Source organism: Tachypleus tridentatus, chromosome 8 (genome assembly GCF_004210375.1).
Source record: "Tachypleus tridentatus isolate NWPU-2018 chromosome 8, ASM421037v1, whole genome shotgun sequence".
Classification (NCBI taxonomy): Eukaryota; Metazoa; Arthropoda; class Merostomata; order Xiphosura; family Limulidae; genus Tachypleus; species Tachypleus tridentatus.
In genome coordinates, this window is record NC_134832.1 from 119,811,179 (window position 1) to 119,826,416 (window position 15,238).

The 15,238-nt window shown below is 30.2% G+C and overlaps 1 protein-coding gene across 2 annotated transcripts in view; it reads left to right on the forward strand.

Moving 5' to 3' along the window:
- The window catches only part of trus (programmed cell death 2 like trus), a 30,620-nt gene extending 18,073 nt beyond the window's left edge, over positions 1–12,547 (forward strand). For both annotated transcript variants that reach the window (XM_076451219.1, XM_076451220.1), the window contains exons 3-8: positions 29–201; positions 1,712–2,263; positions 2,979–3,095; positions 5,856–6,013; positions 6,730–6,880; positions 12,233–12,547. In XM_076451219.1, the coding sequence (XP_076307334.1) occupies positions 29–201; positions 1,712–2,263; positions 2,979–3,095; positions 5,856–6,013; positions 6,730–6,869 (1,140 nt within the window). In that variant the 3' untranslated portion in view covers positions 6,870–6,880; positions 12,233–12,547. The remainder of the gene's footprint in view (positions 1–28; positions 202–1,711; positions 2,264–2,978; positions 3,096–5,855; positions 6,014–6,729; positions 6,881–12,232) is intronic.
- The last annotated feature ends 2,691 nt before the right edge of the window (positions 12,548–15,238 follow it).

Genomic DNA, 15,238 nt, shown 5'->3' on the forward strand with positions numbered 1-15,238 from the left:
CATTATCATTTTATGATAATCATTTCAGAATTGGATGCCATCTGTTATTAGCCCAGATACTGTAACTTTACAATGTCCATTATGTGGTCACTGCATGGCTCTGGCCATCCAGGTATATTGCCCTATAGGAAGTTCTAAGTATCACAGGACACTTTACGTATTTTGTTGTACCAATCCATTATGCTGGAGCAAATGTGAAAGGTAAATGACTGCTATTCATTATTGCTTTCCAATTGGACTAATTCAGTTTTTAAATTCTTATTGTGCTCTCCATTACTTAATATAATTACTTTTTAACTAGGAAAAAGTCTATTAAAATATATGAATGTTTGACCGATCTTCTTCTCCATTTGTGAAATTAAAAGTCAGCAAGTCCAGAATGACAAGTTGGTTAGGGTACTCAGCTTGTAATCTGAGGATTGTGGGCTTAAATTGCTAAAAAATGGGTTTCAATACTGCTGGTGGGAAGAACACAAAGAGTTCATTATGTAGCTTTGTGCTTAACAATAAATAATATAATGGTAATATTATGATTACTTGAATAAATTTTAGTCAAAAATACCAATGATCAGAAGCCCTAATTTCAATTAGGAATGTATTTTTCTGAGTCATGACACTAATTGATTCAACTGAAAAATTTGAATTAATAAAATCATGAAAAATTAGTAATAGGAATATTTCAATTTTTGGATAGTTGAAATAATAGGAAACACAAATTTTGATTAGTTGATTATTTTCCTGACATTATTCTATCTACTTCTAATTTTGCTGAACATTTGGAATAATTTGAAATAATAATAATCAGAAACACTATTTGTATTTTTTTATGACATCAAGTGATTTAATCGTAATGCTGATTAATCATCTCTGTTATCCTAGAGGCTCAACCAACCCATCTGTTGCTCTAAGCATATCCATGCTAATTGTTTATTTCAGCCTTTGGCCTTTTAACTAATTCCCTGTAACATCTCGCCTGAGTGAGCACTTCTAAAAGGTCTACCTGTTTATTTCTATAACCTAATTTCTGGAGTTTTTTTATATTTATCAAGCAACCTTTTTAGATTTATAGTTTCCTACAGCATTACACACACTTCATAAATATAATGTCCCTTGGTAAAATAAATAATTAAGGAAAAATTATTATAAAGCAGATAAAATTTATTTACTATTGATAATATCAAATGAATACATACGCACAAGTGTCTATATATGTGGATTTTCAATTGTTTCACAAAGTGTACCATCATCTATGTTTACTGTATTTATTTTATTTCTGTATTTTGCATTTTATTAATTGCTGTTATTTTCCATTTAATAGACATTTTAAGTTTTTGTTTTCTAATTAGAATATTGTAAAATAAAGCTACTTTTGCATCAGTTGACTTATTCAAAAAATGTGCATCTTTAGATAAAAGTTATGTTTGTCTATGGAAATCACAAATGTTGACCTTTTTTTGTTGCTGAAATTTGTAACCAGTACTTTGAGCTGCATAGCTGGTGTAAAACTGATTGCAGACATAGCTTTATGATGTATCTAAAAACATTTTGCAACTCTTTTTGAGTGCACTCTCAATTTACTTTTTAAGTTATTTTTATATTGCTGACTTACTATCGAACTGTTAAAGATTTAAAAGAAATAGTGTAAAGTTAAACTGATTCTTAACCCAGTTTCTAATAAACAGAAAGAAATATTAATATTCTTATCATTCAGTTGGAAAGTAATACGGTGTCAGGAGGAGGACAAACAAACAGCAGAAAACTCTGATGGACACAGTGTTTATACAGCATCCACTGATATATGGCTGGAACAAGAGGATGACTGGGGTGAAGCTTCTGCTGCAGGTTTGTTAAAAGAAACATCATATCTCCACATTTCTAATGAAGAACCTGAAGATGATGAGAAAAATACTAATCTTGAAGTGATATTAGACCCAAAAGAGGATAAGAATCAATTAGAAGAACCTGGAATTCAGGAGGATCACTTAGAAAAGTGTGTTAGTGGAGAATGCAAGTTTCTTGCAGGTCAAACCAATGTGATTGTTGAAGACAGACCAGTTCCTGAACAAAGTGGGGAACAACTTAAGTCTGTGTTAGGTGAAAGAAGAAACCATAATATTCCACCATATGTTGTGCCTGTCTTTGAACCTTATTATATATGTGTTATAGAAGAGCCACCTGAATCAGGCATGTTTCAAGAACTTTATCAAAAACACAAGAAATATCAGCAGGAAGAAAACGTTTTTTACAGTATTCACAAGAAAAGGTAATTTAAGTAACAGAAATAAAACAGAGCATCTTCTCTTGAATACTCTGACAGTTTTAGGTTGATAAATTATTTTAAATTATTTATAAGATACAGCCAAAAAAAATTATGTTAAAAATATTATATGACCTCAGCACTTTTAAAATATAAAACTTCCTGTAGGGAATCATTAGTGAACTCGTGATGAAAGGAGATGTACCTTGAAAGAAAAGGTTATTTTCTTTTTAAACTGTGGTTTATTTATATTTTTGATCTTTGTTCTTTTTAAAACAAATATTTATAATATTGATGATGAGAGAAAGCTTCAAGGACTCAAAACTAGCCAGTAATTTTAGTGAGAAATTGCCATTAAAGTCATGTGCTATGGCAGTTTAATTTTTAAAGATGATGGACTTTTGCATGTCCAGAAAAATTTGAATCTGATTACATGTATTTTATTAAAATTATACTATATACGACTTAAAAACTTCAATGTTTTGTTATATATATTTTTTGAGTTTTTTAAAATTGATTTGAATCTCTTGTCCTATAACTGAATAATGATAATAAATTGATTTGGAACAATAAAAATTCAGTTTGTGGACTAATCTCTAAATTAAAAGGTTAGTGAAGCAGAAACTGTTCATATTTTATAAACAATTTATGGTGGTCTGTATTTCTTATCATGACACTAACATTTATTTCATCCTGCTAATAATATTTTATTATTCATTAGTGCAGTTGAGAAAAAGACAAATTCTGAAGGTTATGAGAAAAGCCAAGTTAAGCATGGTGACAAGGTTTTCTATAAATTCATGAATAGATTTGCCAGATGTCCAGAACAGATCATTCGGTAATCTTTTTGTTGTTGTTAATAGACATAAGCAATATTTAAGAATTAGCTGTTTTATTTGGAAAAAAAAATTATTTATAAATGTTTAAATAACTAATGGACAAATTAACTGAAAAAATTAAATAATTGTGCATTTGTATCGAGAAGTGTTGATTGTGGATAAAATGTGTGATTTAAATTGTAGTAGTTAAAGATAGAATTAGGGAAATATAAAATTAAAGATAATTTATTTATTTTTATAAACTAGTCTATCACTTGACCAACCTCATGACCATCATAAAAAATTATGAAATAAATACAAATTATGCTTTTTTGTGCTAGAATGACTATGTATTATAACACAAAAATACAAATGTCTAGTTAAGTAGCTTAAGTCTTGTAACGGTATATATTTACATATACATTTTGTATTATGCTGACCTTTCAGTCATGCCCAGCTAATATTACATAATTTGCTTGGATGCTGTGAACTTGTACTTGTGTTATGTAAACAGTAATATAAAACTTATTTTCAATCTTCCCTGTCTTGGGTGTGTTTTATATGAACTAGTATTTTGTTATATGCAGTCATATTTCAATTATTATATATATGTTTTAGTGAAAATAATTACATTTTAATGAAGTTATATAGTAAAATAAGTAAAATCATAAGGAAGGACTGGATTAGAAACAGCAAATCCCAACCTCTGACTAATTTTATAATTTGTTATTTTAACTCAAGATGAAACAAAAACAAATTAAACAAAAAATGCTGCATCAATGGAAAAGATCTCAGTGTACAAGGTAGAGTTTTTGGTTCCAGTTTTCAAAGGAATCATACTGGTGGATAGTTATTCATTGCCAACATTTCAGACAAATGTGCTAAATTTTATGAAATTGCCCTAATTAGAAAGCATTTAATGTCACAAGATATTAGCTTAATCAATTAGTATAAATAACAATGCCAGATACAATCAGTGATGTCGAGAAACCCACTTGTTGAGAAATTTATATGCAAAAACGGCTCGTTTGGGTTGAGAAAATATTTTACACAGAAGGTCGAAACGTTGTTCGCTCTTCTATGTAAAATATCGTGAACCTGACGATGACCGAAGAAGGTCGAAACGTTGTTCGCTCTTCTATGTAAAATATTTTCTCAACCCAAACAAGCCGTTTTTGCATATAAAAATGCCAGATACAGCTGTACCAAATGCATGGGGGTGATGACAAGACAGTGTTGTTCTAAATTCCATGGCATTTACTATAAACAAAACTATAACACTGTTTTACAGAGGAAAACTACCACCATATATTTTTAAAAAGTCTATAAAGTAGAGGTCTGTTCTGAAGAATATGGTTGCACTCTCAAAGCTAACAATTACTGTTGGGTGTAGCTTTCTTACTTGTTGTGCATTGGCAAAGCCATGATATCTAATCAAAAACACCTTCAGTGTGAAAAAAGGTGTGGCCAAAAAAGGATTAGGTGACTGACTTTCAAGGAATGAAATCAAAATTGGCAGCCAAACTGGAAATTACATTTATAGTAGTGATAATAAATTCATAGCAAATATTCATTCATTAATTAGCTATTTTGTTTTACTCACCATCATGCCTTGAAAGTATGTAGCCATCAAGAAAAATTTAACTGGTTATCTAACTCTAAAAAATAGAAAAATTAATACAGTAAAGATATTTTACTTCCCAAGTCAATGACTTCCAGTCATTCCCAAGAACTCCTGAAATTTCTTGTTAATCAATGATTGGGATGTTGGAAAAGTTTTGTCACAAATAGACATAAACATTGATATATAATAAGCTGAATGCTTATGAGAAACTCTGAAATTAGTTATGTAATAAGTTAGAATTTTTTTCTTGTAGATACCCACATATAGTGCAGAGTATATTTCTTGACTTCACATTTATTTCCCAGTGGGAGAGCTATAAGTCTTCAGATTTATGATGCTAAAATCAGGGGTTTGATTTCTATTGGTGGAAACATCAAATAGCCAGATGGATCTGGCAAGGCTAAGTGGTTTGAGCACTTGACTCGTAATATAAGGGCTGTGGGTTAGAATCCCTCTCACACCAAACATGCTTGCTCTTTCAACCATGGGAGCATTATAATGTGATGGTCAACCTCCCTACTATTATAAAAGAGTAGTCCAAGAGTTAGTAGTGGGTGGTGATGACTAGCTACTTTCTCTCTAGTCTTACACTTGATAAGTTGTGGATGGCTAGTGCAGATAGTCCTCCAATTACTTTATGTAAACTTAAAAAAACTTGCATTGTAGGAAAAACCAACATGCCTATGTATAGTGTGCAGAACAGTTGTAACAGCTGACTGGCCTTTGCATGGCTAGTGGCATATTGAGATGAGTCGATTTGAAATGGTGATGATGACATGGAATTTATTATAATTTAAATTTGTAATTACTGTGAGTATATGCTATATTCACTATGGAATAATAAAATAAAGTTTGAGGTATCCTTATCTATCTGTGTTTAATGTTATGTTTATTATTCATTGTTGTGGTTCTTTTTTTTTAATTCTGGTGTTCTAACAGCAGTAAATGATGATGCCAGAATATAAGATGTGTTGAAGAAACAGTTGGAGCAGAAATTTCAACTTAAAAATAATGGAGGAATACTGTTCTTTAGTACATTGCACAATTTTAGAAAACAAATCCAAGTGGGTATTGGCTTTAAAAAATATCCATTTTGTTTTGTTTTTTTTTTTTATTTTTTTATTGTTTTTTGTTTTGTTTTTGTAATATTCTATAGATACTGTTGGGAAGGTGACCCTCTTTATGTAACTGAACCTTCTAGTGGAATTAAACAGCCTTTGCCATGTCAGTCATGTGGGAGCCAGCGGGTCTTTGAACTTCAATTAATGCCGTCATTGATTCAGCATTTAAAACTGAAGAATTTTAATGTAGATGGTATGTAACTGTTAGCTTATTCCTATGTGGCATTTTTGTCTTGAAATTTTAATAGATGAGCAAAAAAATTAAAGAGAGAAACATATTTTGAGATTTATTTAACACATAGTGTATTTGTTACTCTTGGTGAGAGATTAATCTCATTAAATGGTTATTGCTATACCTATTGATAATTTTTCTGCCTGGACATCAAGAAAATAAGATTTAAATATTTAAAAAATATTAATTGTTTTGTGCTGTGCAATTATTTTATAATTATTATATTTTATATTAATCTATACTTTTTAATGAATTGATCTTATTAATATTTTTGTTGTTGAGAAAGTAAAATGAAACAGGAGAAAATTAAACATGATACAAGATAGGTTTTGTTGTTCAACAGTTCCCCAGTGGCACAGCAGTATTTTTGCAGACTTACAACACTACAGACCAGATTTCAATACCCGTAGTGGGCAGTGAACAGATAGCTTATTATGTAACTTGTGCTTTACTTTAAACAAATGAGCTCTTGAGTGTTTTGTTTAGATTTAGGCTATTAGTAAATGAAAATGTAAAATAATTGTTTAATGTTGTTTGTTTTTTTTCAAAGAACTGGTGTAAAATGTTCTACCTTTGATAAAATACACATGCATGTATGTACATGTGTGTGTATAGTTACAGGGATATGCTAACCTAATTATTTTGTGTTATAAAATATTTTTGTATGTCTCTTTAAGGTCCTGCTGTGGAGTTTGGGACAGTTTTAATAAGTTCTTGTAGTAAAAGCTGCTGGAAAGAAGGGGATGCGATGAAGGAAGAGTTTGTTTTTGTTCAAGCTGATCCTGATGAAAAACTTCTGGCTACACTTGGAAAGTGATATTTAACCAGGTTGATAAGTTACTTTTATTACTTTGCTTCTGTGTGTTTTTCTTGCTGACATACTTTTCAACATAAATCTCTTAATATTATTAAAGAATGTATGAATGGTTCCTCTGATATACAGTTCTTTTGACTGTATCATAGGCTAATAAGCTTTCAGGCATTATTTATCAGACGAACAAAGTTAATTAACCATTTGTACAAGGGTAAGTCAAAGTGTGTGTGTGTGTGTCGTAATGTTTTACAGAGTTACATTTAAAGTTAATTAAGCTGCTTTATTATCAATGTATGCCAGTAAAACTGACATCAAAACCTGATTAATAAATCAATCTTTAACATTATGTAAGTTTTAAGTTGTTAGTTTTAAAAGGAAATATTTAAATAATTTCTTAATCTTATCTGTATCATGTTGCACTTTTTTGCTCTGAATTGCTCATTTCCAGTTTTCTCATCACTCTGGTATGCTGTTATGAGCTTAACTTAAACTAAACATTTATACTTTGAATACTACTATGGCATAGTATGATATTTTATATCCTTCAGTCCTGATATATGGAGATATAAACCAGAAAATCAAACCTGTTGGACACACACTCCTATCAACTCCAACAGAAAGTGAAGATTTTGATTCACTGATTTATGTATGAGGCTGACACATTTTGACAGCAGATTTTGTTGGTTTTTTTTGCATGCAGGTTCACTATTTCTGAGTTCACATTAGTCAGGTAAATGAATTATTTTAAAGCACTCATACCTTAATTAGAAAGCCAGGTAACTTATAAAGTTACAAGACATTGCATGAATTGTATATGCTATTGTTTTGTGTTGTTAATTGCATATGGAAAATAAACATGCTTTATTATTGTGTTACAAAAAAGCAGGGTTGAATTTCATTGGAGTCCAAGAGCAAACAAACTGGAGGCAAGATGTAAATATTGCATGTCATTTTTTGTTTATACTTTTTACTTATTAATTAAAATATCAAAATTAGAAACTTAAACAAAAAAATAAATGAACAAAAGTTCAATTTCTCAGTGAGGTCAGGATGCAAGCTGCATCTATGTTACATAATTCTACACTGTAGCTTGATCTATGCATGCAGTTCACCATTTTTCTTACAGCTTGTTACACGAGTTTAATAAAATGTTAATAAAACAATCAAATTAAATAAAAAAATAGATATAGACTATTATAACTTGAGACTGTTTAAGATAAATAAGTGTAATGTTTTGTTACAATCTGGAGTTGTTATAGAAAGAAGAAAGGGTAATTTAGATTTATTTTGTGTTAATGATCATGAGTCCATATAGTATTATAGCACAAAAGGTACAAATAAGATAAGTTTTACTGATAAAATCTTTCAATATTCATTTAGGAGGTTCTAGAGGTTATGCAACTGAAGTTTTAAAACTGTATGTATGGAAAAAGTATTTTTAATTATAACATGAAAAATCACTTTGCACTCCTGCTAATTATAACTTTACAGACATAACTTTAGTGAAGTATGTAACTGTAAAATCAGATTTGTTGAGTGGAGAATCCTTATTCAATAAAAGCTTAATGGGTTTCATAAAGATATGCTTACTACATTAAAAGATGCAATATGTATGCTTAATGGTTATGGTTGGTGAAAATGATGAAGTCTATACAAAAAGTTGAATAATAAATTAGTTAGTGAGACCAAGTTATCAGCAAAAAATAAACTTCTAGGGTCAAATTAAAATGTTTAGGGTACATTATATAGATCAAGTAACAGTGACCAGTATTTGATTTAACTATTTTATAGATGGCTAGGTTGTAATTTCAGTTAATATGAATGTCAAAACCGATAGTAATGGTTTAGCTCTATTGTGTACTTCTGTCATATATGGATGCATACTTCTGTTGGTAATAGAAGTCTATCTTATTAACCTAAATTCACATCACACAAATAAATTGTCTATAACGTTTGTTGTTTGTTGCCTAAACTATTGTTATTCTTCAAAAGAACACACTATAACAACTGATAATTTAATTAAAAGAGTAAAATTTGATTCTTATTATGATTCATATCAGGTAGGAGTCAGATGAGAAATACATACATGCATCAAATTAGAAATGTTTATCAGTTAATGAATTTCAAATCATAAATGTATAATTGTAAAATAATGTAAGGAAAAACATGTATTGCTATTGAACTTCAGAATATGAATTAAACAAGGTAGGAATGGAAGTGGACATAGCACATGATTTGTAAATTATCACATATCAGGCCGAGCTGTCTTGACTTTACATGGAGAATAAAATCCCTATGTTGCTGCCTAACTCACGTTGTCTGTCAAAAGTTTAATATTTGAATAGAATTTCATCTTTTATTATTATACCATTTCTTTAGTTAACTTTAGAACACTGCTTTTATGATTATTTTATTGTAATGTTAGTTTTTATGATTGGTGTCAGATAAAAGACTGTTTAGTGTAAGCAGTATTAATTTATTTATTTCATGTTTCTAATACGTTGATGTCAAGGCTATCAAATGTTGTGTGCAATTCATTACTATTGAGGCAAGAGAGATTTCTAGAAAATTTAAGTGATGGATGTATAAATAATTGGTGATCTGACAAGTGGGAACAGAAAGAGAGAAAAAGTACAGTCATGCAAAAAAATTGGTCAGAGAAAAGTTGAAGTTAAATGATATGTGAGTGAAAGGCCTAACAGATGATACATTAGAGTGTGATTAATTTTTCTAAAGACCTTGTACATAAAGAAATACTATTGCAGTAAAACATTAATGTGATAGTATATGTTTTGCAGGTCTTTACTGGTATATGATAATAAATGAAAAGTATTAAAAAACAAGAAATTTGGTACTTATATTTGGTGTTGTAGTAACTGTTATTTTTTTTGTTAAGTCATTTAATAAAATAAAAATTCATATAGCTTTCACATGTGGATTTTAGAATATAAACAGCATACTAGATTAATATAATGGAATGCCCTAAAACTACTGTAATTTAACTGTCTTTCTAACTTAGCTTCAAACAGTTTAAAAACTGTTACTTGCTCAGAGTTGAACAACAGCAATCACAGAAAAGATTCTGAGGTTAACTGACTGTATTTCCATTAAAGGGAAGAGGCTTATATGATGAGTTTGACAACTTTATCAATAACTTGGCAAACTGAGTAGCCAATGTTCATTTATTATATACTGGCCTTTTGCTATCTATAGTTTGTTTCTAAGTAGCTTTACACTCGCCCTATTTGGGCAGATAGAAAATCTAAAAAGGATAATTCAGAGTCGATACATTACATGACACAGATGAACATTGAAAATTTATTTACATATTTCATTTTAAATTTAAAATTAACACTTGTATAAAATGAATTGAAAATTAAATTTTAATGCCTAGTTTTTTATACATCAATAATAAATTTATTTAATATAATATTGAATGTAACTACAAGGCTATGAGTGCACTTTGACACTATTGTACTAGAAATAAGCTTTGTTATGAAACAATTGCAGGCATAATGGACGAAATATCTGTGTCTAAATGATAAATGCATCTTTTAACATGGAGTATGCCTTGTACTTGATGAATCTTTTTGGTAACATTTTGAAATGAGTTATAGTTTGTTTATTTTTTACATGAAAGAAAAAGCAATCAAAACGTTTTATGATCTTCTAGCAGAGCCAAAAACATTTTCATTAGATTCAGACATTTCATTTCAATATTTTGTCTTCTTTAACCAAATTGTCCTAGCCAAACAGAAAAACATCAATACTAGGCATTTATGGCTGTAAAAAGAAAAAGGTAGCTAAAATACTTACCATTACCTTTAGATTTAATTTTACTGAAAAATATCTATATTATATTGGGAATATTACAATAATATTATTTTTATTACATGGTGTGTCTTATTTTACCTGATATTTCAAAAATGGATGGTCTTGGTCATTGTTGTTGTTGGTCAGTCCATTGCATATTTTGTATCTTGGCATTCAGCTAGTTTTCTTTTTGAAGTTCTTTAGTAACATGTAGACTTTCCAGTTTTTATCAGATTTATTATCAAGCTCATTCTTCCCTGCATAATGTGGATCATTTACTCTACTCATTGTTTGTGTTTATTTTTGCTTCTCACACTTCTTTATTTACACTAGGAGTTGTAATTTGTGACATTGTACAAACTGGTGCATTTTGCAGTGTGACATTAAATGTTAATATTGAAAGTCATGCAGCTGTTCCATTCCAGTATTCTTGTCTGCATTATTTTTACCATTGCCATACTTACATAATTTTATATAAACAGAATGTCTTTTTATTACTTGTGTGTGTGTACATATATAAACTGACAGGCATTAAAAACACAATAACATACGTACAGTTAAACAATTTTAATATGCTAGGTTAAACATAAGTTTTGAATGTACATATTATGAAATCATCTTGACTTTGCACTGCACAATATTTATATTTGATTAGAAACTGCGTACAAACAGTTTAATCAGTATTTTAACATCCAGAACACTAATAATGGGTATATCCTCCATTCGTGCCTGAAGACCCTGTATCCGGCGTGGCATAGATGTTACCAGATTGTCAATCTGCCTCTGGGGGATGATGTCCCACTCAGCCAGAAGTGCTGCACATAGTTCAGCGAGAGCTGGGGAGGATCCTGATGATTGACACATTGATCCAGAATGTCTCAGAGATGCTCAATGGGATTTGTATCTGGTGAATATGGAGGCCACTCCAGAACATTCACATTGTTCTCATTCAAACAATTTGTACGCACCCTTGCCGTGTGTGTACATGTATGAAGGTGCACCCCAAAGTGTGCCACGATTCTGGCTGGTGTCATCCCTGTCATTAGCATCCCGATTACCTGATCTTTGCTTTCTTGCATCAGCTGTGGCATCTTTCTTTGTGGTGAAATTAAACTTCTAAAACCTGGCATTTTATAGACTGAAGAAACAGTGTGTACTGCATACAAAAGTTTTTCCATACTCACAGCATGTACAATAGCAAGGGATGAGTAAGTTTTGACCAGTTTAAATACTGATATGTGATCACGCTGATTAAAATGATCTGAACTACTGAACTGTTCTCAGAGAATACTCATGATTAAAACCCAGGCATGTTTGCACTGTTATTGCTCAACCTGTACAGACATTGTGTCCTACCATTGTTCGCTACTTCTTGATAGATAAGGTTATCTTTTTATTTCTAGACTGAGAAAATTAAATGCTAGCAATTTTAAGGTCAGTTGTGAAAGTGTTTGTATATAAATAGATATGTATAATAAAAGTTCCATACCATTTTGATATAGTCAGTGTTTTACCTTCTTGAAGTATTTACAGAATTATTTTTTATTTTTAAGAATTTGGATCATTCTTGCCTGAGGAAGACAAATCCAGCCATGGATCTCTACTGCTAACAGCTCAGAACATATTTGAGACAGCAAATTTACTAAAATTAACATTTCAAGGACTATATAAAGATTAAGGCAAGTGATTCCTACAATTAACTTTGATAGGTCATGTTTCTTGGGACCTAAGCAGGTCTGCAACAGTTTAGGTTGTATTTTATTCAATAATGAGATGTTTGTAAAAGTTCTTTGGTATTTTGAGCATAATAATTCTTTTTAACTTTAAGTGGAACATTGAAATAATAAATATGGATTGGTGTTATTTTACAACTGTGTTTAATATTCCCTAACTGAACTACAGAATGTTAAAAACTCTTGTTGAAAATTTATTGCATTACATAGATCATTTACAATATGTACATAAAATGATAACCATGATTTAAGATTGACTCTAATACTTGCAAAGTTAATGTATGTAATCTGTTTCCCCTCTCTTTTATCCAGTTCACACTTTTTTGACATGTTTGTAGTAGATTCATACATATTTACAACTGTAAAAAAATTTTGTACTTGCCTGCTAGTAAAATTATTTTTGAATGATAAATTATCACTCCTTAAATATTCCTGATGTTGAATCCATATAAATATTTCCATCACAAGCTTTAAGTTTTTAAAACATTTAAGACTTCAATGTTGGTAATTTTCTATCCATTAATGAAGAGTGATTTTCCCTTTTAATTGCTTTATAGTCTTTCAGATTTACTACACAGACTGGTGGTAAGGTCAAAAATAAAGTTCATAATTCTATACAGTACTAAAGATTTTTGTGGGAAAATCCTACTCTTTGATTAGAATAGCCCACAATTTAGCAGGTTAATATGGTGCTTTCCTTCTGGTCTATGACCTCAGAATTAGGGATAACTAGTGCAACTAGCCCTTAAGTAGTTTAGCACAAAATGCAACAAAATTTTGTGTAGATTTAAAGTTAGTACCATGGATGCTGAATTTTGATCATTCAGAATACTGATATGAGGGTTCTTGCCAGTTTATGAATAGAACAAATAGATGAAACTTATTATGTACTATTGGTACATTTAAATTCTTAAAATTATTTCTTGCTACTCAATTAATTGTCCAACTAGATTCAAAACATTAAAAATCAACTTCTACCAAAGTAAGAAGAAATCCACTTACTTTCTATTCATCTTATTGCTATATAATTTGTTTAGCCTTTGTGAAAAGTCTGTAAACTTATGTTACCAGCCAGAAATTGTGTACATTTAGTTAATTTTAGAAATATAAACATTGTAACAAATGTACTACGTGACATGAATCATGCCAAATCTACAGTTTTGGAAAACATTTGAGGGTGGGGCAGAGTACATTACAGATCATTTCTTTTTTTGACTGGCTTTTGAACAGTGGTAAGTCTTTAAATTTATATTATACTTCACTACCTTTACAAATGTTTAACATATACACTTACAAAAATGTCATTAATTGCTTTAAATAACATACTAGCTTGTCAAACACTGACGTTCCTCATAAATAATTTACTTGCTTATAAATCATGATGACAAAAAAAACCACTTGAAGTAAAAATGTATTTCAAGATGGCTGGTATGGGTATTAACACATTTCTTAAAATAAAGTAGAAAATGTTTCAACCTTGTTAGGTCATCTTCAGGTTAAAAGAAACAGAGTTTGCAACTGACCATTGCTGGACATGTCTTAGGGATGAGAATGTAAATGTGTACAGGATTGTAGGGGGCATTGCAGTTAGATGTTAGGTTATTAATTAGTGTAGGTATAAAGGTGTTTTTAATATTGGTTTAATTTGCTGTATAAGTAGATTTCTTTGATTTTTGTGTTTGTTTATATTTATTTCCCTACTTAGTATCTGGTGTTTTCTATGGTTATGTTGTGTTTATTTGATTTGCAGTGTTCAAAAATGTGTGAAGGTATTTCCATTTTTCTGTTCCTTTCTGAAATATAGAAGTTGTTGCATTGTATTTTATAAATTATGTTGGTGTTGTGTTTGTCAGCATAGTTTTGACTTTACCTGCTTTTTGAATAAATTTGGTGTTTATTGAAATGTCGTGTTTTGTTATAAGTTTTATCCTAATGTCTGATGGAATATATGGTATGCAGCCATGCAAGATTTTGCAGTTTGTTGTTGGTCTTGTTTGTTCATTTTACTTTTTCAATGGTTTTATGAGGAAATTTGTTGATGAAGTATTGTTTTATTTTGTTGATTTCATCATTAATTTTATTGCGTGAGCTCAGTTTTGTAGCTGTGCTTATTTGGTTTCTTAATATGTTGTGTTTCATGTGCTGAGTCCCAGGAATGTATAGTCCAGTATGAGTAATTTTTCTGTGAATTTCTGTTTTGAATTGTGTATTGGTTCTTGTGATCTTGAGAAATGCTATTTGGTTAGTATTTTTCCTGTTTATGGGTGAACTTAACGTTGGGGTGTATAAAATCAATGTGGTTGAAAAAACTAAGCATGTGTTCTGTAGATTTGAATCCAGCAATTGTATCATCAACATATCTGTACCAGTATAATGGTATGTGAAACTGAATTCATTGCTTGAGATTCAATCTGTATCACAAAAATGTTGGCTAGAACTGGTTTTTGAACACTGTAAATCAAATAAACACAACATAACCAAAGAAAACACTCAGCCCTACGTATACAACAACTAAAACCCAAGTTAAATTAATATAAAGAAATACCTTTAAGTTAAATTAATAACCTAACATCTAACTACCTACAATGTGCCACTTACAATCCCATATGTACCTAAGACATGCACCCAGCAACAGTCAGTTGCAAACTTTCTTTGTTAACTTGCAGATAACCTAGAAAGGTCAAAACATTGTTCATTATTTTAATAAAAGTTTTATTACCCATACCACCTATTTTGAGGCACATTTTTTACTTGTGTATAAATACAACATTTTGAATCTAAATGTCTATGCACTGAGGTTTTTATTTCCATCATAGTATCTTTCTC